Genomic DNA, 24887 nt, shown 5'->3' with positions numbered 1-24887 from the left:
AACCATCTTATCTTCGAACATCTGCTCTTACTAATTATTTACCCTATTGCCTACTGATTTTAGGGTCAATTTGTCGGCAATAAAGAAAAGGGGTGGTTTGAAGCTCTCTGAAATCCCATTGTTAATGGCAACGCATAGCTGGAATACAATTTGGTGTTTCTGTAGCAAGAAGATAAGATTGCAGAGAGACAATTATGGTGACCAGAGTGTTATTAATTGTTAAATTAAAGTCAACGTTTGGGGAAATTGTTCCTAAATGGAGATGAGATTGTAAAGTAAAATCCATGCCCGGAGTAGCCGGTGCAGCAAGTTGTAGTATTAATATCTAGGTTTAATTTCAGTTTTTTCCATGTTTTAGGTTTAGATAAGTTATACTTTAACCTTCCATCTTAGATGCATCACCGAATTTCGCATTCCCGTTAGTTGTTATGATGTCGCTCAAATTTTGCATCTTAGTTGTATTGCTATGTGTAGGAGTTGATCTTGTTTTTCTTTTAATGTACTTTAGTTATTTTTAAAATTGTTGGTCTTTTCATTGGTGTAGTTTACCTCACAGCTGCTTGCTTTTAAATTTAGGAGTGCTAACGTCCAATATTAAGTTTCATTTTTGTACAAATGTTAATTTATGTTCGCACCTTTTTTAGTCTTTGCTTCAATCAACTCAACTGGTGCTTAAACATTGAGGGTACTACATTGGCTTACTGTCAGATCTGGCACTTACTCTGTTATGCCATCTCTCCAAGTTTGTTGGTCGTCTCCCAGCGTTGTGCCGGAGGTAAGTTTCTGGCAAATACTCAGGTTTCCTGTGTCCGCCTCTGCCTGCTAAAGAAAGAGTAGATAACAGTGAAAGTGTTCCCATTAGTACGGTGTTATGGAGTTTTCAATCAAGCTCTCAAGCGGTTTGCAAAACCATTTAAAGCAATTTGATGATAAGAACTTTGTGAAGATATATTGAACCTGAGATTAGCTAACACTGCACCTGGTACTAATGGATCTCAATTTTTTATTTGTACTGAAAAGACTCCTTAATTAGAAACATATTGTTGAAGTATGAATGTTGTTCGAGGTATTAAAAGTTTTAGAGCATGATGGCAGGGTAATACTCGATATTTCTTGTTTTCCTGAGAAGCCACTTGAATCCATAAGATTTAAGGACTCTTTAATATGGCAGGTTTCTGATTATATTTCATCTTTATCATTCTCACCAACTTGATTAATATGGGTGAGAAGTTAACATAGGAAACCCAAACAAATAAATGCACGTTTCTTCCCTAAATAACATTTTTTTTTTCGTGAAACGTAATCATCCCGTCAAAACACGTTATAACGGTCAAGCCCAGTGGCCGTGACCTGAGTCGTGACCTGTTTTTCAAACCTTAACTTAATCTGATGCTATATTTTTTTTCTCTCCCATGTATCATATATGGGTTCTTGTGTTTAAGCTTTTCTAGAATGAGGTACATTCAATGTAGTTAATGTCGGATATCGATTTATATCGGCCAGGAAGGATACACTGGTACGAATTTATATCGTGGATATTATCGTTCAAATATCGGTATAATATCAGTTCCAAATTTAGAGACTATAATTTTATAGCTACCATCAATTTTATCAAAAACACAAGAGTAATTTCAATAACTTTAAAGTTCACTGCCTAAAATGAAAAATAAACAAGTTCAAACTAGAAATAGGAGAGTAACTTCAACAACTTTAAAATTTACTGCCTAAAATAGTAATTAAACAAGTTCAACTTCAAACTAGAAAGAGGAGAGCAACTTCAACAACTTTAAAGTTTACTACCTAAAATGGTAGTTAAACAAGGATATTACAATCTTATTCAAAATCATACGAGTCATTATAGATATCATCATCTTCAGTAACTCCATCAGCTCCATCAAGTAGTCCATAATTAGTGTCTAACATCAATTGATCAGTATCATATCCATCATACTCAGAGTCCGTTGGGTAAGTAGACTTACTTCGAGAGCTACATGCACCTCTACTACCAATTGGCCGACTTTCTTCACCAAGAATATCTTGCAAATCATCCGGAGTTACATTATCACCTTCTACAACCAAGTCTTCCAAGTTCCGTGGATCCAACCATTCATCATTTTCATCACGCTCATCAAGAAAAATAGGATCATGAGTTGTCTCATCATCGTTATATTCTGAAATTTCTTTATAACGACGCTGCAATTTCTTGTTATATTGGATAAAGACACTATTATTCAATCTCTGTTGTTTTATGCGATTTCGCTTCTTAAAGTGCAATTGAAATACGAAAAAATAAATAAGTAAACTAATTGTTTCATGCACTGTTGTTTGTTGTGATAAGAAGACAACAATATACATTGACCTAGCGAATGTGAAAACAGAACAAGTAACTGTGGAAACAATCTAGTGTTAGTTACTGAAATTCATGACTTTGCAAAGAACATAATGCAACTGTGAAAACAGAACAAGTAAGACTCACATGTTGAAATGTGCTCCAGTTTCGCTCACATGGGGAAGCAGAAGAAGTAAGACGAATACCCTGATTGCAAACTTTTGCAGGTTTGGAACATCGATTCCTCCATACGTAATCCACCAATCATCTGTCATAAACACGGACAAAGTAGTTAATCAATACAAACCTATCTAACACAAACATGATAAAACTTTAAACTTACAGAACAGGAAAACTTACGAGGTTGATCTTTGTCTCTTCCTTTTTTGCATACAGGAGTTCCCAGGATCCCATAAGAATCATTATATCGTCTCAATTCAGTTGTTGCTAGCTCAAGTTCATCTTCATTGGTTATAAGCCTTTTCATAGCTTCATGAAGTCCCCTTTTGATTTCTATGTACTTTGGATCATTATCCTTCAAATGAGCTGGAATCTTATAGAATATGGAAGGATTTAAATAATAAGCGGCACAATGCAGTGGATGATTAAAGTTATTCTTCCATCTTTTATCAAAAACAGCCTTAACTATATCCCAAGTACCATTATCTTCACTGAGATTCTTCTCAAGTTGATCCCTTGCTATTCTCATTGACTCATAAAAAGAAGGCATTGTAGGTTTGCGTTCGATATCCACTAACCTTACTACCTTAACTAAAGTCTTTATCACCCTACAAGAGTAATCAACATCTTCCCAAAATTTACTATTTGTAACAAGCTTAAGTGCATTTACTCCAATAGTTTCTCTTGCAAACCTAGTTTTTACCCACCTATCATTCACAAACACCATTTGCAGAAGAGTTTTATACTTTTGAATACTCTATAGTGTGTAGTATTGAGTGGCAAATCTGGTTTTTGTAGACCTATGTAAGTCTGCTTTAGTCAACTCCCTCATTAAGCTCAATACTTGAAAATGAGCATAAATATATGTGACCAGTCTCTTACCTAGAATGACGGCTGTCTTGATTCGTGGAAGCTTGGCACCAAGTTCTTCTAGCATCAACTGAACACAATGAGCACCACAAGGAGTCCAAAACATATGTGGGTATTCCAGCTGTAAATCCTTCCCTGCCTTTTTGAAGTTTGAACCATTATCCGTAATGAACTGAACTATATTTTCTGCACCAACATCAGCAATTACCTCCTTTACAAGCTTGCGAATGAAATCATCATCATTGGTTCTATTTGAGGCATCCACAGACTTCATAAAACTGAACCTTTAGAACAATTCACCAAAAAGTTAATAAGATGTCGTTTTTTCCCATCCGTCCAACCATCTGACATGATAGAACATCCAAACCTTTTCCAATGTTCCCTAAATTTATCAACAAACTTCTTCATTTCTTCTAATTGTTCCTTGAAAGATTGGTACGAATATGATGGTAAGATGGGGGAGGCATAGCTTTCCCATAATCACCAATTGCAAAGATCATTTGTTGGAAACTTGGGCAACGAACGGTATTAAATGATATTGAATTCTTAGTCATCCAAGATGATATGCATTTCCATGCCATGTTCAGTAACTTCTCTTTCGCCGCACAGTTTCTTTCAGCAGTGGCTTTCTGAGTTTCTTGTGGTCTGTCCTCATATATAAATCAATAGGGCCTCTTGTATTACTTTGGCTTATTCTCTTTCTCTTCATCTGATTCTGAACAAGTAGTTGACTAGCACTACCACTGCCCACATTGCCATCAGTTTCAACCACTACACCAAACCAAGGTTTTTGCAACATTCGGGTTTTCGGGTTTGCAACGGATATATGCGTTGCATATGTTAATACGTTGATAATATACAAAAATACGTTGCCCTATATCAGAAGTAGGAGAAAAAATAAAAAAACTAGGACACGCTTGCCTTTGATAATATAGTTGAGGGCCTGAATGTCTTTGGAGATCCTATTATTATCTATTTTCCTTATATTTTCTTTTTCATTTTTCTTATTTTCCTCTTATCTCTATCCTCGAGTTCTCCTCCCATTTTCTTTTGGAAAATTTCTTGTTTGGTCCTAGGCCCATATAGTTATTTATAGTAGGGTCCAACAGGATCTTTTTTTATCCGCAGGTCCAAAATTAATTAAAACATGGAAATGTCCATAATACCCATTACTACCAAACGTGTGTGTCTACACTGCTTACAAATTTAAGTACATATCTGGTACACTGCTTACAAATCTGAGTACATATCTGCTACACTACGTACAAATCTAAGTATGTATCTGCCTCACTGCTTACATATAGAGTATGTATCCGTTGGACATATTGAACTTGTAAATGTGACCAGAATATAATAATATTAAAACACAGCAACAGAACTAGCATCCATTTCAGTATTTCGCATACGTACTCATGGATCAAACCAAAATAAAGTGGCAAAACTATGAATAAAACAGAATTAAAAGAAGTTTTTATCAGTACAACATATACGTACCGCGGATTCATAAACTAAAAACTCAATTACATGTCAAGAAGTGATGAATCCATGAATATAACCGAATCAAAGCACATACTTCAGTATTTCACATACGAACTCATGGATCAAACCAAAAAAAGTGGCAAAACTCTGAATAAAACAGAATCAGAAGAAGTTTCAACCAGTACAACATATATGTACTCCTGGATCAAACCAAAAAAATAAGAGAAAACCTATAGATTCATAGTAAACAAAAAAAGAAAACAGTACGCCAAATATGTATTGATGGCTTAATACACAAAAGAAAATTGAAAATCAAACCAAAAACCATAAAAATATCAGATCTACTAATGAAATAAACATAAAACATGATTTTTTATTTAGATCTGAACTTGTTTCATTAAAATCCACCAATATATCATATACGTACCGATGATTAATACACAAAAGCAACTCAAAAGCATATAAAAAAAAAACCAAAATGGAACTAAAATCAGCTGCATGTGAAAACAAAGTAATGAATCTATAAAAAACTGAATTGAAACACTTTTTTTTCCAGTATTCCATATATATACTTCTAGATCGAAGAAGAATAATATCCAAAACTACAAAAATAACAAAATTAAAGCATAATTTTTCAGTACACCATATATGTACTGCTGATTCATAATCTAAAATTTAGCTGCATGTGAAAAACAAGTAGCGAATCTATGAAAAAATAGAATCGAAACACTTTAATTTGAGTATAACATCATGAAATCGAACTACCAAAACTGGAAAAAGAAAGTGAAAACATCATGAAATCAATCAGATCTTCATGATTCAGTTGAGAATTAATCAAAAACAAAGAAGAACTGGAGAAAAGATTACATAACAGATAAAACTCCATCCTTTAACTAGACAAGTAGCACTACACTGACATTTGATAGAGAGCAAGACTATGGTGCAAGACAAAATTATGGTGGGTTATACCATACACCACCACACTTGTACAGATTCAGATTTAGTCATAAGTGGATCAAAGATAAAAAATCAAATGATTGACGTTTATGTGCAGCTAATAAAAAAAGAAGATTACAAAATATTGGAAGACAGGATTACGATGCCAGGCCATTATCTCAAAAACACAAGAGTAAGTCGAGTACCATGCTTTACCCCCAACGACTTCAGGCTTAAGATCTCTTACTTATTCACAGAGTTACAAAGATAATACACGGCTCCCAGTGCATTATTCACAGTATTTCCGACAGCGTTAGATAAACATTCTAGAACCAGAGGAATTCCATTTTGCTCGAAGCGCCAACGCCAAACTCAAAAGTTTCCCGTTTGGCTCAGACACGCACAACATATGACTTGAGCCAGATAAACTTGGGCCCTAGAGAATGTGGAAGAAGGTTATATTAAACTGAAACGGAATTCCAAGGTCAGATTTAAAGGATAGTTTGACATTGTAATGTTACTATGATAGTGATAGTATCGGCAATAGAAACTTATCGTGTTTGTTTTGCTAAATAGCCTTAGCTTGCACATAAGGTTAGTTCCATTCAAAAGCAGAAAGCAAAACAAATAGATACATCAACAACTTATATATCCGCATTAGAAACCTGAATAACTATAGTAGGGCCTTGCAATAATGTATATCTAATCTTTATCACAGTAACACAAAAAATAAAAAAACAAACATAATATCAACTCAAAAATCTCAAAAAAAAAAATTGCTACTTCAACTTCGATTAACTAACCAGTATCAAAATCTAAAATATGCATTCGCTTAAAACAAAAGTCAAGAGTTAATAGTGTTGTTTCTCAGATCCCTTATGACAGATTAATAGCAAATTCTATTAGTTCTGTTAGTTCCAAACATGAGGTAGTGAACCTGACTGAACCAAAGGCACAAGCTTCGGACATGGAGTAAGACATGATACCATTGTGCCACAGATCTATTACTATTTAGTCATTGAAACATTACATGAATCTCTACTCCATGCTAGCAAACATTGCATTGAACATGAGCCTACTAAATGCACATTTAAAGTACAACTTAAAACATTTAAGCTATAGTTATAGTCACAACACAGAGAAATTCACCTAAAGGTGTGTGAAACTGGAACCTATAACGACCAATATTGCATCAACTGGGAAAGAAAACTCAGTTAGTTACAAGCACAGGAAAACAAAGATATGACGTACAACCTATCCGTATGAAGATCCATAATATGTGAAAGTAATGGTTGTTAAATTCTGAAGGTTACTACTGTAACCTCCCTGTAATCACAAGAGAACAATGGGTTATTCAAGCCTTAGTGTGCCTTTGAGATTATTAACTGAATAAAACCAAATGTTCAGCTGCATTTGTGGGAGCTAGAGACAGTACCTGTTAATCAACTGCAACTATAGACAAGGTAAGCTCACCCCTGCAATAAGGCAATCCTTTATTGGAACTAGTGATGACCAAACTGGAACCTACAATGAAAACATAGATTGGTAAGAAAACTTAGTCAATCACAAGCACACTAAAAACAAAGATATGACATACAACTATAGACAAGGTAAGGTCACCCCTGCAATGAGGCAATCCTTCGTTGAACATAGTGACAGACACTGCTATAGTTCCAACAGTAAAATTAAAAAATTAATAAGATATACGTACTCATTAATACTGAATCGAGAAATTTTTTCAGTTTTCAAGAAGACAATATTTGAGATTAGACTCAATTTCTGAACAAATCAGCAGTGGATTGAGAAGGAAAATCAACAACTCTTACGAAGAAGTGCGCGATGTGTGCAAGAGATACTTTCCAGCTAGTAAGATCTGAAGAGAGTTCTCATGTCACCCACCTGTGCCAAAAAACAAATTTGATTCACCAAATTAAAACATCTAGGCTCTGATGATATTGATGAACATTGGCATTGAAAAAAACTTTTAGTTTCCTATATGTAGCCATGTAAAATTACCTCCGAGCTGTGGGTATGATGAGTTTTTCGATTGATGCTTTCTACTAAGTACCAATAGAAAACCCCCAAATCTCAAAGTACCAATAATCTCAACCAATCAATCACGAATCTGACACGACCACATTGACATGTGCATCAGTAGACACTCCGTATGCACAATTTGCAATCGGTATCTCTTTGTGATTTTAATATTGACCTAAATAAGGTTCAAACTCACAATACACCAACACCACCCTAAACTTTATGAAAACCCTAATCCAGAAAAACAAATAAATGAAGTTTCATCAATTCACATAGCTATGAATACAGCCACAGGAGTTGAAATGAAGACCTATCATATCTATATTCTATATTATAACGGACAGTGGTGATTTTCCATATGGACGGTTACCTGCATTTGGGACACATAAAGGACGGTCTAGATTTAAGTTTTTCAATCTACATTTTTATCATATAAAGAAGGGTTGAGATTGAGCTCCAGATTTAAGATTATCAATTTATATTTTTAGCATCCAAATAGTGATCTAGATTGTGCCACATATTTAATAAGTTTTTGAATTTCCTCTCCACCCTCTTAATGTCATTTATTTGGGAGTTACTTTTCCCATTTAATGTGAAACCATTTTTTTTTTCAAAATTAAATTCCCTTTTAACTTAATCCTTTCATAATCAAAATCTATATTTTTAGCATATGGAAGAATGGTGGTGCCTCGTGCCTAAATTTTTTGGTCATATATGCAATTTGATTTCGTTTTGTTTTTATTCATTAATGTCGTATTTTGTGATAAGGATTTTGTTTCTTCGTTTGAAGTTAAATGATATTCAAATATGATTGTTCTCTATTCATTTTTACTTTTATATTAGGTTTTCTAATACCCATATCATTTAGTCTTTTATTTTTTTTATGTTGTCCAATTTAACTTTGACTTCTTCAGCCAAAATCAAGAAGATTTTCATGGAGTGAAAATAATTAACGAAGAAAGCCCCGGTTCCATTGTTATTGCCCTTAGAATTTTTAAATATTTTTTTAACTGTATTGCTACTTCTGCTGGAGAGTTTCAACTTCTTATTTGGACTATGTCATGTACATGTTGGTATCAAATGGATTGAGGATTCATGATTAATATTCTTTTTCTTTATATTATATGAACCTTGAAATTACATCTCTTCATACGGTGCAGGCATATCTTAGAGATTTTATTTTTTTGCTTTCTTTTTTAGGGAAATGTCAGACAAACATACATTTCCTAGAAATAACTATTTTGGTTTTTGGTATATTGTTTATGGTGTGGATCTAGGGCTGTCAATGGGTACCCATTACCCGGATCCGGAACTGGACCCGGTATATTAGGGTCCGGTTCCGGGTCCTAAAGTTGGACCCATTAGCTACTTAGGACCCGACGGGTAATTACCCGATTGGACCCGAATTTAAACGGGTCCAAACGGGTAATACCCATTGGGTACCCGCGGGTATCGGGTACCCGTTTATTCATTCTTTTATTCATGTTTTTAGCAAAATTATAAGTATTTTTTCTAGTTTTAGCTTTGATATTTTACTCATTAAAATTTTTTCTCTTACATTTAATCTTTATTTAGTACATTCATAAGAAATAATAATAATTTTTTATAAAAATTACTTAAATCCAAGCTAAAAAGAGAAATATATTAAGTTTTTGAGAATTTTAAATAGTTTTCTTTAGACCCAATGGGTATCCGGAACCGACGGGTACCCGGGTATTTAAACGGGTCCGGTTCTGGGTTCACAAGTTTAGGAACCGGACCCGACCTTTATAAGTAGGGTCCGGATCCGGATCTAGTGATACCCGGGAGGACCCGGACCCGTTGACACCCCTATGTGGACCATTAGAAGCCTTCGCATTAGATTTATATATCATTATTGTCTAGGAATCTGACAATAAGCAAAAGTTTTTCTAACACGAAATCTGAATGTAAGCCGTTTTTAAGATCCATACTTTCCCACCCCTAGATTCAAAAACTCCAAGAGGATGTGATTGGTTTGAATTATATTCGATGAAAAAAATGCATTAGAATATCAAGAACCGTTGATTGACCAGCTTATGCCTACTGATACCCGTATGAGGATTTGATGGGCACATCCTTCGTGTAGGATTTTAAAATAGAATGATCACAGAACACCCTCTCATGTGTTACTTCACAATCTTTGGTTGAAATCTGATGGTATCAATCAGATTTTAACGTATCGCTTGCAAAATTTATGGTTAATGAAAGTTTATTGAAAAATTGTCATACACCAAGAACATAAAAGAGGACCAAAAAATACCATGGAAATACATTACCTCCCTCATAGGTTGACCGCCGATGGATAGGAATTTAAGAAGGCTACCATAATTGGAACACGTTTTAGGTTTAACAGCCGTTCAGTACCAATAGAATCTAACATACTTCCCTAATTTTCTTTGAATGTTACACTAATAAAACCAAATGGAAAAATTGATAGAACTATTCAAGCAATGACAAAGGGAGTCTAAAATCGAATGACGGGAAAAGATGAGCAACCACAAGATTTCTTTACTGGGAGACACAGATGTAGTTGAGTTTTCTGAGTTAAGGTATACGAATTGGCACTCTAACCGAATTAATAATAATATTGTTGGAGATTCTCTTTAATTATAAGTAGGAATACTAAAAAAATTCAGTAAATCGAAGTAATTGAACTGCATTCACAGGCATCATCGAATGATTGCAATGGATAGAAAAACGGTAAATGATAATTTGGCGGTATAGAAATAGGACCATCACATTTTACAACTTCATAAACATAAAAACAACGGTGGAAAAATGTTTCATTGCCAATTTCATTGTTGATAGATCGATCATCAGGTCCATCACACTAACAACTAATGATATAAAGTAATATACATGATACAAATTCATAATATTGTGAAATCGTCACAATAATGATGTCTTATTCCACATTGAACTCCTAAGGAGTATGATTCACAATAATATAACTAATTGAACAAGTGAAGCAAACATTCTGAATCAAAGCCTGTGTCGTTACGACACGGGTCATATCCTAGTACTATAATAAAGAAAAGGGGTCTTTTCAACCGCGGCACAGAAATAATCCAAAATACCCCTCCGTGTTTTTGTGTTTCTTCGTACCTTTTCGTTAATTTCGTTCAATTGAGGGGAAAATACATGGTATCCATATTTATTTCTTCTTTCTAAAACAAAGTCGAACTGAACTTAGAGTTCTCCCGTTCTCTACGATTCCTTTCTTAATCGAAATCTTCCCCACGCGATTCACCACTGACACCATGATCAACACCAGCAGAAATAGCAGCACCGCTACACCTATGTCCGTTAATGATTTTCATCTCCACACGAAATAGAGAAGAACTGAAATCCAGGATAGGGTTTAGTTATTTTGGGGATTTAGTCGAGATACCATTTCCGTTCTTTCTTCGAACCCCAATGTACTGCACACAATTTTCTATCAGAAAAAGTTGAACTCGATTTCAAGTTTCCCAGCACGAAATTTCAATTTTTCGCATTTTCTCCCATTCTTTCATCAATTGAGTTCACACAATTTCTATCAAAAGAAATTTTGGTTTCAATTTTGTCATCCTAACATATTTGGTTCCTCTGGAACAAATTTGCAAGATAAATGGATATTCATTCCTCTAAAGAGTTGGTAAGAGAATGCTACATATATTTTGATTTTCTCATCACAGTTTATGAGCTTTAGTTGTTCGTGAAAATGTCAAACAGATTATAATTCAGTTTGATGGGTTTTATTTCCTTCGACATTCCAGACTAACTTAGCAGGGAAGCAACTTAGTTTTATATAGTTTTAAAGACACATAACCTTGATTAAGATGTTTGAGATAAGAATTGTATTGGACATTTGTTGGTCATCTTTGATAGAGTTGTGTTTGTATGTCTTTATGTTTTGTAGCAGGGATCTGTGTCCTTATTATAGAAGCTGATCAAGGTCCTTTTCGTTGGGGATCATAATAGCAAAGCTGAATCTGAACTGTCTATGGGGGAGCAATATACTCAACAATCAGGTATATAGAGTATTTATCTTACAAAATTCCCTAACCTGAAGTAAGTTGTCCCTTTGTTACACTCAATGGAATATACACAGGCCGAAGGGGTTCAGGTGAGGGTTACACTTACAGGACATTCCTATTGAATTTCGCAATGTCAGCTTGGGAATTTTAGAAACAACGTTGTAGATGGAGGCTTAGGTTAACCATACACCTATTTGTGTTTGTCAGGAATGCAAGTCGGACGCCCAATTAGGAACCATTGTTGTTGAATGGCCATAAAAATGTGATTAGGATCCCTGCCTAAATTGATCAGTCTTAGTACATATTATTTGCCTTTTAATACTGGGGATGATAGGTATATAAAGGTATTTTATTTCCATGACAATTTCAGAAGTTTAGTGATTAGTTTCCATATTATTTGTTGGCCTTTTTATTTTGTTTTTGTTGAATTTGAGGATATGAACTATTGAGCGTTTTTGTTGAGATGAACTAGAGTATTTTTGCAGATATCCACATTTGAGCACATATTTAATGCAGATATTGGTGGCTCAGAGGGTGATTCTCGTATTTTTGTCTCATGTGTAATTTTGATTTTTGGTTGTTTAGATTGAGTAGTTCGATTTTGTCCACTAAGATTGCCTTGGTGATCGATGTATGAATTGGTTTCCTTTCTTTTCGATGGGCGAGTTTCCTCTTTTACCTCCTCAAACTTTGTTTCATGTTGACGGTTATGTGAACGTTTTAAGGTTTTACTTTTTACGTGCAGATTGAACATTAAAATCATCAACCTAATGTTAACAAATATATGTGGGATATTGTCATGCAGTCAACTTTTTCATTTGTTCGCAAATCTTGCTCTATTCTTATGATCCTTTATCATCCAGTAACTGTGGGGTTTAGTCTTGATCCTTTGCCAGATCACAATAATTCTGACCTTTAGGAGCACATCCGAAGAATGTTGTGATTAGAAACTCTTTGGGGTCTTGATGGTGAGACGAGCTCGAGCTTCTTGAAACTATATGGTGTTGTTTGTTTAGTATTTTGTCCAATATAAATACCTTCGATAACTACTTTTATACATATCAATTGATTTGATGCTAACCAAACAATAATCTAAAATATGTATGTGGTCATCTTTATGTCATATGTACCTAAAAAAAATTCGCAATTCTTTTTTTCTTCTTTCTGCAGTTCGGAATTATTATAGCATTAGTTTTGCACATCAGGCGCATCGCGCATGCGATTATACTATTAATTCTAACGAAAAGAAGAACTCACCTTTAACGGAGCTGATAAGTCCGGAAGAACACACCCTGAAACCGTGAAGAAGTAATCGTTGTTTGTGTAGTCAAAATCGTTCATTCCTAAGGTAATCAGGCACAAAATGAATCCTCCAAATTAATCAATCAAATTCTAATCTACTCATCTCAAAACTTCCATCGATTAGCAGAAGAGTTCACTGGGCGAAGAACGAAACGGGAATGAAGAAATAGGAGAAAACTTCTATTTTTTTATTTATCGGAAGGGTAGTGCATTAAAATAGTATTATTCGGTTGTAATCTCCATTGCGCTATTGTAAAGTGGAGCCCATCGGCACGGGCACATAGGTCCAGCTCGCGCTAATTTAGTGTAAACAGAGTTGTCCATGTTGTCCTCGTTGCCAAGCCCGGTGTATACCAAGGTGTAAAGAGAATTGTCCATGTTGTCCTCGCTATCAACCCGGTGTATATCAAGGTGTAAAGAGAATTGTCCCGAGTATATGTGGTGGATAACAAAGTGTAAAGCAAATTGTCTTGGACAACACGAAAACGAGGACAACAAAAAAATAGGCATGTACTTTGGGACGCGGATTTCATTTTCAAATTTGTCAAGGACGAAAAAGACCGAAGTCCTTTAGTTAGGAATTTTAATAAATCCACCCCTTATTTTGTCAATTGCAATATTTTGGTCCCCCAACAGGGTATTGCCCCCTTTCGAAATATAACTTTACATTCATGTAAGGATTAATGTACTTGATTTTATTTATTCGTACTAAATCCAGGTACTATATCTTGTAAAATATTGGCGTTGCTAACTTACTAATATTTCAATTCGGGTCTGCATAAAATTTTAGTGTATCTTAATAGTCTTTAGATTTTCCTACGAATTTATTTTAGCTTTCAAGTCTATTGTTGTACTAAGCATCCAAATATTATTACTACTTCTTCACGTATGTTTTTTTAATTTCGATGATTTACTAAATCAATTATTGAACTAAAGAAAACCTGGTTATAAGATTACTACGGATTGCAGTCTTTTTATGCAATATATCAGCACGTTCTTAGGTCTAATCTAGTAAGTCTTATATTACCTATCTGATTTAAATGCAAAAGAATGTGTTTCTAATTTTATTTAATTTACAAAATCTGACCGTAATTAATTACTAATAATTTTGCGTAGCTACTTGATCCTAATTATTACTTTTATCGTTATACACTTACTAATACAATTTTAATTAGATAAAGTTCAATATAATACTATTTGATAAGTGTTATATTACTTTTGTTATGATTATTAGTGATCTTATTATCATTTATTATTATTAACACTAATGGTCGAACTATTATCTTAATTACTTTTATAATTTAACTTCATTTCTAAATTATTATTTTTAATGGTTCTAATTACGAGAAAATCTACTCTATTATTTTCTAAGTAAAATTTGGAATCTATCAGTTCACTAATAGAAGCAAGTCTTCCTAATATGAATGGTAATCCATGCTTGTAGTTGGCCTGTCCAGGTTAGCAAGATCCGACGATGGTTTCCTATGAACAAAGACAACACAAAAACACCAGAATTTCAAACCTCACTATTCTCCAGTGCTAGATTATCTAAGTGTTAAAAAAAACCGAGACTAACTTATTTGTATCTCTATTGAAATTTCTAAACTATAATGTATCTGGTTTCAACATACAATTTTTATTTCATAAATATATACACGCAAAAACAAGAAGCAAGCAATCAACATGCTGAACAAATCAATCAATCAATTCAAAAATAATTTAGTTCTTGATTATTTTTAATGATTAAGATTTATCTCACAGACCCAACCCAGTTCTAAACTAATCTAACAATCTATATGGCACTGGCTATTATCTGTTGTTTCTCATATAAGATCTAATGGTGAGCTCTGATACCAACATTGTAGCACCTCCTAAGCTAGCAGCTGACTAATCCAAGAGATTAACTATAAAATGAGGCACTAACGATCTAAAACATCTATTTAAAACACTAAGAAACAAGTTCTAAACAATATTAACCCGAATCTAAACCCTCTCAGAAATAAATACAAGAACTCCTCTCAAGTGATACATATTCAGTAGTGAGTTGGTTTATAAAGAAGAATATAAACACAAAATAAACATAGAGGAAGATAACCAACTCCTCGAAGCTTTCATCGCCACGTACACATCTTGATCTGTCTCTGAAAATGGAAGTGGGAATTGAGTGAGCACATCATCCCGAAGGGTGCCCAGTAGAAATAACAACTAACTTTCGAGTAATCACTAGAATGACTTAAAGAAAATGCAGGTTTCGCTAAAAAAACGATAAAACGCGGAAAAACAGATAAAGCATATTAAAATAATAAGTTGTACTGAAATATAAAGTTCTACCAACCAATAAACCGGCACTAAATAATAGGTAAGCGACGTCTTCCTTCGGAGTAGCAAGGCATGACTGTTGCGGATTCTTCAATGATCATTAAATCCCCCCTGAAGTTTTTCGGCCTCGAAGTCGTAAACGATTTGTACCTTACCAGTACCTCATTCTACGCACACTCTACATATCAAGTCATTCTCTATAAACACCAAAACATAATATTATATAGCTTTTGAAAGTAATTTAAAAGAACAGTAAACATACATGCATACAGAATAGTCCCCTCTATGAAAAAGTATTCCATAGGCTGCTTTTACGCCTCCTATGGTAATATTGGACACCTCAGTTTCCACTTAAGGATACCCTCCGGGCCTATTTAATATTGGATGCTTTTACGCCCCTACACAAGTGCTTAAAAACTAGGTATAAAGTGCGGTGAAGGAACTCATTCTATACACCAATCAAAAGGAAACCCTCTTCCTTTCATGCAAACAGAAAGTAAAGATTGTAATCACTTTCCAGTCAATGAAAAAAACACATTTTGAAGATAAGTAATTACTCCCAAAACACAGATATTAGTTGTTTCTAAAGATCCAAGCCCATCCCAAAATATAAAAGAAAACTAGTTTGTATTGCACACAAATAATACATGCATACACATATCCTATAGTAACAAAAATATGCATGAATTTCACAATATAAGTAGATTTATAAAACAATAATGAATACAAGAGAGTTTGTTATCAATTACCACCTCTTTTGATGACAAGCCTCGCCTACCTTGAGATCCATGATCCACTGGTTCACTCCTTAGATCGATCGTTGTTAATAAAGACTAACTGTTAATCACACAAGCACTTTAAAGATTAGCCAAGAGGCTCATACAAGGCTCTTAACACATTTTCATACAATTCCCTAGTTATAAGGTAAGTGAACTATCTAATGGTTCTACACCTTTTTATTATCTATCTTTAGCATATCTAAAGTTTACTAATTCAATTAGATTGGTTCTACAGTCAATTCAACAGGTCTTATGAATATCTACAACATTGTAGAAGGAACCAAAGTCTAATTCAGACCACAAGTGGTCCAATTCATCAAAATAGGAAAACTATATTTAAGCCCAAATCCACTACACAAGCCCGTTAAACTAAGGCCAGGTCCATCTGAGTCAACTAACGGTCAAGCACAAACAAAGGTCATCTAATAGTCAACGTAAGTCCAGGTCAAATGGTCAACTCTAGTCAAATGAGTTAACTCGGTCAAGATCCACTGAGTCAAGTCTGGTTAATTAGTCAAGTCAGGGTTAGACTGATTCATCTCAGTCAGATGGTCTGAGTCAGATAAGTCATCTAGACTGACTAGGATGACTAATAGGCCAAATGCCTAAGCCAAACTTCTAATGCACAAACAAGATGCAATCACAAAACATGCCAAGACCAAAAGATGCATTTCTAACTGCAATAAGCCTTTCACTTGAAATAACAATTCTATCATCTCATTACTTCTACAACAGTTCATTCATTTCTTGATTCATTTCCTTAAATTTCAACCACAGTCCTAACTGCACCAACACTAGCAAGTCTTTATTCTCAACTGAAGATACAAATCTAACTTTTAATCCAATTCTTAATCAATCTCCAACAGCCCGTGGCATCATCAATGCTAAACCTTAACTATTTTATCTTCAACAACAATTTCATCACTAGGCTTCCTCCTTGTATCTTTACAACATCCCAATTATATTTCCAAACATATCTTCATTATCTTCATAATCAGTTTAACTAAACTCAGCTTCACATATGCCACTAACACCTGCATCATCCATATCATTGTAACTTCAATTCAAACATAAAAACACCTTCATTTCTGTCATTCAATTCTCAACACAACCACATTCCTATCATAATTCAACACCGACACCGACTGTCTTAGTCCATTATTGACTCTGTTCTAACCATAACATCTCCACTTGCAGTACCAGTTCAACATCCATTACATAACATTACCACCAGCACCATTTCCTTGCTCTCACCACAACCAACACAACTTCATTCCAAAATAAACATCAACTTCTACATCCAAGACATATCATCCCCAACTTTATTTCAATACCCAAACCTGTTCTACAACAAAAATTCCATTTCATTCATCATAACTTCAACCCACTCTTCAGCTGCACCTAACTAACTATATGTACCTCCACCATTTCAACATCAACTACTATGCCCTGTCCTGCAATCTCAATAAACTAACAAACCACCATCTCTAGATACAACACATCCTAAATAACACAACCAGCACCACCAGTTTAATAACATACTACTAACAAAATCCATTGTTCTTCTTGTACAATTACCATCAGCTCTAACTTCACCAACACCATCTCGAAATCACTAACAATAATCTCAATTAGATAAACCCAAGCCCCAATCTTCTCTGTAAAACCCTAATCAGAGATTATATTTCCTAATAACTAAAATTTTAAACCTGATACAATACTTTCTACCCTGATTAACAACAAACCTATGAAATATAGTACCGAACCAAATTCAATTTCACAAAGAAATCAATCAACATAGAAACCCCAAATTAAATCTTCAAATTAAGGAAACCCTAATTTACTTGATCATGTAATTCTTCTTCATAAGAACAGCTTCGCATCAACAAATTAACACGAACCCTTTTTGTTCTTGATCACCAGGCACTCAAATCCATTTTTAATTAGAAAATTCTTCCATATCTTGAACTTAAAGCGAAACCCTAACTTCGATTCGACATCAACGTCACTTTCTTATTCTCATGGAACTCAAGCAACCTCAACTTCTTTGATTCATCGTGTTACCTAACTTTCCATGAATTATTCATATTAAACTAAGCTCAATCAGTCGAATTGAAACCAACAGAAAGAGAAGGAGATGAAGAACAGAGAAGAAGAAAAGAAGAAGAAAGAGAATGGAAAAGAGAAAATAAGAATTTCTCTTCGACACGTCTTGAAGATAAGGATGACCAAAAATGCTAAAGGCACCTGAGAAACGAATAAGGTCAGCCAGGCGGTTTGAAACGAAAAGAAATTTTTACCCTTCACTCAAACTAAATGATATCTTCTTGTCCACTACGCATAACTTTTCGAGACATATTCAATGGTACTAATTCATATCCAGATCATTTTTAGCTTAATTTCTATTAATTAAGGTTCATTTCTAATTAATCGAGTCATTAGCGGTTAATTCGTCTCTTGACCGGTCTAACAGCGTTGACGATCTTGAGGGTCGTCACATTCTTCCCACCTTATTCGTTTTCGTCCTCGAAAATCAAATCATCCTTCTGAACGTTCAAAACTCCCCACCTTATAGAGAATTACTATCTCTTAACTAAATGCAAGTACTGCTCATACTTACAAACGCACGAAAAGAAAGAAAAAAAACTCATTTTAAATGATTTCAAACCAACAAGAAATGAAACACAAGTCTATTTGGTTTTCTATAACTAAATTCTATAATTTTTAGCGCTAGGTTCAATAAACTAACTTTTCTATTTCATAAAGTATTTCCTCTAACTCACTATACTGAGTTTATTTCTATCAGATAAGTACGTCTAAGTTCTCCGCGCTAATAATTATAGTCTAATATTTAATAATTTATTAATATTATATAGTTCCATATTATTTATATATATATTTACCCATATAACTAATCTAAATTTGATTTCACGAAAAACTAAATTATCTGATATTTTAACTTTGCTGTTATACGATATATAAATTTTCTAAATATTATCTACCTTAAGTTTTCTATTAACATAACTATTGAAATACAATTATCGGCAGTGTCACTTCCATATATTTATTATTGTCGTTATTGGTTTGTTGGTAGTCCTATTGGTACACTAAATCTTAACTTTCGAAATATAACTTTACATTCACGTAAGGTTTAATATACTTGATTTTATTTCTACTTATTAAAAAGCATACTATATCTTGTAAAATATTGGCGTTGGTAACTTACTAATATTTCAATTCGGGTCTGCATAAAATTTTAGTGTATCCTAATAGTCTTTAGATTTTCCTATTAATGTAAAGTATCTTATTTAAATATAAATTTATTTTAACTTTCGAGCCTATTGTCGTACTAAGCATCCAAATATTATTACTACTTCCTCACGTATGTTTGTTTAATTTTGATGATTTACTAAATCAATTATTGATCTAAAGAAAACTTGGTTATAAGATTACTACGAATTTTAGTCTTTTTATGCAATACATCAGCACGTTCTTAGGTTTAATCTAGTAAGTCTTATATTACCTATGTATTTCTAATTTTATTTAATTTACAAAATCTGACCGTACTTAATTACTAATAATTTTGGGTAGCTACTGGATCCTAATTATTACTTTTATCGTTACACACTTACTAATATAATTTTAATTAGATAAAGTTCAATACAATACTATTTGATAATGGTTATATTACTTTTGTTATGATTATTAGTGATCTTATTATCATTTATTATTATTAACACTAATGGTCGAACTATTATCTTAATTACTTTTACAATTTAACTTTATTTCTAATTTAATAGATTAATGGTTCTAATTACGAGAAAAGCTACTCTATTATTTTCTAAGTAAAATTTGGGATCTATCAGTTCACTAATAGAAGCAAGTCTTCCTAATATGAATTATAATCCATGCTTGTAGTTGGCATGTCCAGGTTAGCAAGACCTGACGATGGTTTCCTACGAACAAAGACAACACAAACACACTAGAATTTCAAACCTCACTATTCTCCAGTGCTAGATTATCTAAGTGTTAAAAAAAACTGAGACTAACTTATCTCTATCTCTGTTGAAATTTCTAAACTATAATGTATCTGGTTTCAACCTACAATTTTTATTTCATAAATATATACACTCAAAAACAAGAAGCAAGCAATCAAAATGCTCAACAAATCAATCAATCAATTCAATTCAAAAATATTTTAGTTCTTGATTATTTTTTAATGATTAAGATTTATCTCACAGACCCAACCCAGTTCTAAACTAATCTAACAATCTATATGGCACAGGCTATTATCTATTGTTTCCCATAAAATATCTAACGGTGAGCTCTGATACCAACATTGTAGCGCCCCCTAAGCTAGCAGCTGACTAATCCAAGAGATTAACTATAAAATGAGGCACTAACGATCTAAAACATCTATTTAAAACACTAAGAAACAAGTTCTAAACAAAGATTAACCGAATTTAACCCTCTCAGAAATAAATACAAGAACTCCTCTCAAGTGATACATATTCAGTAGTGAGTTGGTTTACAAAGAAGAATATAAACAAAAAATAAATATAGCGGAAGCTAACCAACTAAGAAAATAAAATCCTCGAAGCTTTCATCGCCACGTACGCATCCTGATATGTCTCTGAAACTGGAAGTGGGAATTGAGTGAGCACATCATCCCGAAGGGTGCCAATTAGAAATAACAACTAACTTTCGAGTAATCACTAGAATGATTTAAAGAGAATGCAGGTTTTGCTAAAAAACCGATAAAAAAACAGATAAAGCATATTAAAATAATAAGTTTTACTGAAATATAAAGTTCTACCAACTAATAAACCGGCACATATTCACAACATAAATAATAGTTGAGCGACGTCTTCCTTCGGAGTAGCAAGGCATGACTGTTGCGGATTCTTCAATGATCATTAAAGCCCCCTGAGGTTTTCCGTCCTCGAAGTCGTAAACGATATGTACCTTACCAGCACCTCATTCTACGCACACTCGACATATCAAGTCATTCTCTCTGAACACCAAAACATAATATAATAGCTTTTGAAAGTAATTTAAAAGAACAGTAAACATACATGTATACAGAATAGTCCCCTCTATGAAAAAGTATTCCATACGCTGCTTTTACGCCTCCTATGGTAATATTGGACACCTCAGTACCCACTTAAGGATACCCTCCGGGCCTATTTAATATTGGATGCTTTTACGCCCCTACACAAGTGCTTAAAAACTAGGTATAAAGTGCGGTGAAGGAACTCATTCTATACACCAATCAAAAGGAAACCCTCTTCCTTTCATGCTAACAGAAAGTAAAGATTGTAATCACTTTCCAGTCAATGAAAAAAACACATTTTGAAGATAAGTAATTACTCCCAAAACACAGATATTAGTTGTTTCTAAAGATCCAAGCCCATCCCAAAATGTAAAAGAAAACTAGTTTCTATTACACACAAATAATACATGCATATACATATCCTATAGTAACAAAAATATGCATCACTTTCACAATATAAATAGATTTATAAAACAATAATGAATACAAGAGAGTTCGTTATCAATTCCCACCTCTTTTGATGACAAGCCTCGCCTACCTTGAGATCCATGATCCACTGGTTCATTCTTTAGATCGATCGTTGTTAATAACGACTAACTGTTAATCACACAAGCACTCTAAAGATTATACAAGAGGCTCATACAAGGCTCTTAAGACATGTTCATACAATAGTTATAAGCTAAGTGAACTATCTAATGGTTCTAAGCCCATTTATGGTTCCACACCTTTTTATTATCTATCTTTAGCATATCTAAAGTTTACTAATTCAATTAGATTGGTTCTACAATCAATTCAATAGGTCTTATGAATATCTACAACTTTATATAAGGAACCAAAGTCTAATTCAGACCACAAGTGGTCCAATTCATCAAAATAGGAAAACAAGATTTAAGCCCAAGTCCACTACACAAGCCCGTTAAACAAAGGCCAGGTCCATCTGAGTCAACTAACGGTCACTGACAAACAAAGGTCATCTAACAATCAACGTAAGTCCAGGTCAAGTCTTGGTCAAATGGTTAACTCTAGTCAAATGAATTAACTCGGCCAAGATCCACTGAGTCAAATCTGGTTAATGAGTCAACTCAGGGTTAGACTGATTCATCTCAGTCAGATGGTCTGAGTCAGATAAGTCACCTAGACTGACTAGGATGACTAATAGGCCAAATGCCTAAGCCAAACTTCTAATGCACAAACAAGATGCAATCACAAAACATGCCAAGACCAAAAGATGCATTTCTAACTGCAATAAGCCTTTCACTTGAAATAACAATTCTATCATCTCATTACTTCTACAATAGTTCATTCATTTCTTGATTCATTTCCTTAAATTTCAACCACAGTCCTAACTGCATCAACACTAGCAAGTCTTTATTCTCAACTGAAGATACAAATCTAAATTTTAATCCAATTCTTAATCAATCTCCAACATCCTGTGGCATCATCAATGCTAAACCTTAACTATTTCATCTTCAATAACAATTTCATCATTACGCTTACTCCCTGTATCTTTACAACATCCCAATTATATTTCCAAACATATCTTCATTCTCTTAATAACCAGTTCAATTAAACTCAGCTTCACATATGCCATTAACACCTGCATCATCCATAACATTGTAACTTCAATTCAAACATAAAGACACCTTCATTCCTGCCATTCAATTCTCAACACAACCACATGCCTATCATAATTCAACACCAACACCGACTGTCTTAGTCCATTATTGACTCTGTTCTAATAATAACATCTCCACTTGCAGTACCAGTTCAACATCCATTACATAACATTACCACCAGCACCATTTCCTTGCTCTCACCATAACCAACACAGCTTCATTCCAAAATACATATCAACTTCTACATCCAAGACATATCATCCCCAACTGTATTTCAATACCCAAACCTGTTCTACAACAAAAATTCAATTTCATTCATCATAACTTCAACCCAATCTTCAGTTGCACCTAACAAACTATATGCACCTCCACCAGTTCAACGTCAACTACTCTGCCATGTCCTGCAATCTCGCATTTCTAGATACAACACCTCATAAATAACACAACCAGCACCACCAGTTTAATAACATACTACCGAAAAAATCCATTGTTCTTCTTATACAATTACCATCAGCTCTAACTTTACTAAAACCATCTCGAAATCACAAATAATAATCTCAATTAGATAAACCCAAACCCTAATCTTTTCTGTAAAACCCTAATCAGATATTATATTTCCTAATAACTGAAATTAAACCTGATACAATACTTTCTACCCTGATTAACAACAAACCCATGAAATATATTACCAAACCAAATTCAATTTCACAAAGAAATCAATCAACAAAGAAACCCCAAATTAAATCTTCAAATTAAGGAAACCCTAATTTACCTGATCTTGTGATTCTTCTTCTTCGCATCAAACAAATTAACACCAATCCTTTTTTTTTCTTCATCACCAGGCACTCAAATCCATTTTTAATTCAACAATTCTTCCATTTCTTGAACTTAAACCGAAACCCTAACTTTGATTCGACATCAACGTCACTTTTTTCTTCTCCTGGAACTCAAACAACCTCAACTTCTTCGATTCATCTTGCTACCTAACTTTCCATGAATTATTCATACTATACTAAGCTCAATCAGTCGAACTGAAACCAACAGAAAGAGAAGGAGATGAAGAACATAGAAGAAGAAAGAGAACGGAAAAGAGAAAATAAGAATTTCTCTTCGACACGTCTTGAAGATAAGGACGACCAAAAATGCTAAAGGCCTGAGAAACGGATAAGGGCAGCCAGGCGGTTTGAATAAAAAAGATAATTTTACCCTTCACTCAAATTAACTGATATCTTCTTCGTCTGGTATTCGATTGACACATTCGGGATGTCTACTACGCATAACTTTTCGATACCTATTTAATGGTACTAATTTCATTTCTACATAGTTGTTAGCTTAATTTCTATTACTTAAGGTTCATTTCTAATTAATCGAGTCATTAGCTGTTAATTCGTCTCTTGGCCGGTCTAACAGCGTTGACGAGCTTGAGGGTCGTTACATTCTCCCCACCTTATTCATTTTCGCCCTCGAAAATCAAATCATTTTTCTGAACGTTCAAAACTCCCCACCTTATAGAGAATTACTATCTCTCAACTAAATGCAAGTATTGCTCATACTTACAAACACGTGAAAAGAAAAAAAAACAACTCATTTTAAATAAGTTCAAACCAATAAGAAATGAAACACAAGTCTATTTGGTTTTCTATAACTAAAATCTATAATTTGTAGCTCTGGGTTCAATAAACTAACTTCTCTATTTCATAAAGTATTTCCTCTAACTCACTATTCTGAGTTTATTTCTATCAGATAAGTACGTCTAAGTTCTCCGCGCTAATAATTATAGTCTAATATTTAACAATTTATTAATTTGATGTAGTTCCATATTTGTTATATATATATTTATCCATATAACTAATCTAAATTTGGTTCCACGAAAAACTAAATTATCTGATATTTTAACTTTGCTGTTATACGATATATAAATTTTCCAAATATTATCTACCTTAAGTT

General features: G+C 33.8%; 1 protein-coding gene and 3 long non-coding RNA genes across 5 annotated transcripts; 1 reads left to right on the top strand and 3 right to left on the bottom strand.

Annotated features, from left to right (window-relative positions):
• Positions 1-1833: 1833 nt before the first annotated feature.
• LOC113315298 lies at positions 1834-3787 on the bottom strand. The gene is made up of 6 exons (XM_026563593.1): positions 3747-3787; positions 3310-3663; positions 2690-3216; positions 2477-2597; positions 1998-2359; positions 1834-1916 (listed from the first exon to the last, which is right to left on the bottom strand). The coding sequence occupies exons 1-6, from the start codon at positions 3785-3787 to the stop codon at positions 1834-1836; spliced, it is 1488 nt and encodes a 495-aa protein (XP_026419378.1).
• A 1867-nt stretch (positions 3788-5654) lies between these two features.
• Positions 5655-13813, bottom strand: LOC113319032. Of its 2 annotated transcripts, XR_003345028.1 has the most exons (5): positions 13129-13813; positions 7811-7919; positions 7506-7693; positions 7230-7318; positions 5655-6230 (listed from the first exon to the last, which is right to left on the bottom strand). It is a non-coding gene; the product is annotated as an uncharacterized LOC113319032 (long non-coding RNA). The 2 variants fall into 2 exon arrangements; XR_003345027.1 differs by lacking the exon at positions 13129-13813 and having other exon boundaries at positions 7811-8111.
• LOC113319034 lies at positions 10953-12609 on the top strand. The gene is made up of 2 exons (XR_003345029.1): positions 10953-11489; positions 11754-12609. It is a non-coding gene; the product is annotated as an uncharacterized LOC113319034 (long non-coding RNA).
• Positions 13814-20714: 6901 nt separating the features above from the next.
• LOC113318847 lies at positions 20715-24043 on the bottom strand. The gene is made up of 2 exons (XR_003344915.1): positions 23713-24043; positions 20715-21921 (listed from the first exon to the last, which is right to left on the bottom strand). It is a non-coding gene; the product is annotated as an uncharacterized LOC113318847 (long non-coding RNA).
• Positions 24044-24887: the final 844 nt, after the last annotated feature.

Source organism: Papaver somniferum, chromosome 10, assembly GCF_003573695.1.
Source record: "Papaver somniferum cultivar HN1 chromosome 10, ASM357369v1, whole genome shotgun sequence".
In the NCBI taxonomy this organism is placed as follows: domain Eukaryota; kingdom Viridiplantae; phylum Streptophyta; class Magnoliopsida; order Ranunculales; family Papaveraceae; genus Papaver; species Papaver somniferum.
Note: the sequence above shows the minus strand (reverse complement) of the source record. Positions and strands in the feature narration are given on the sequence as shown.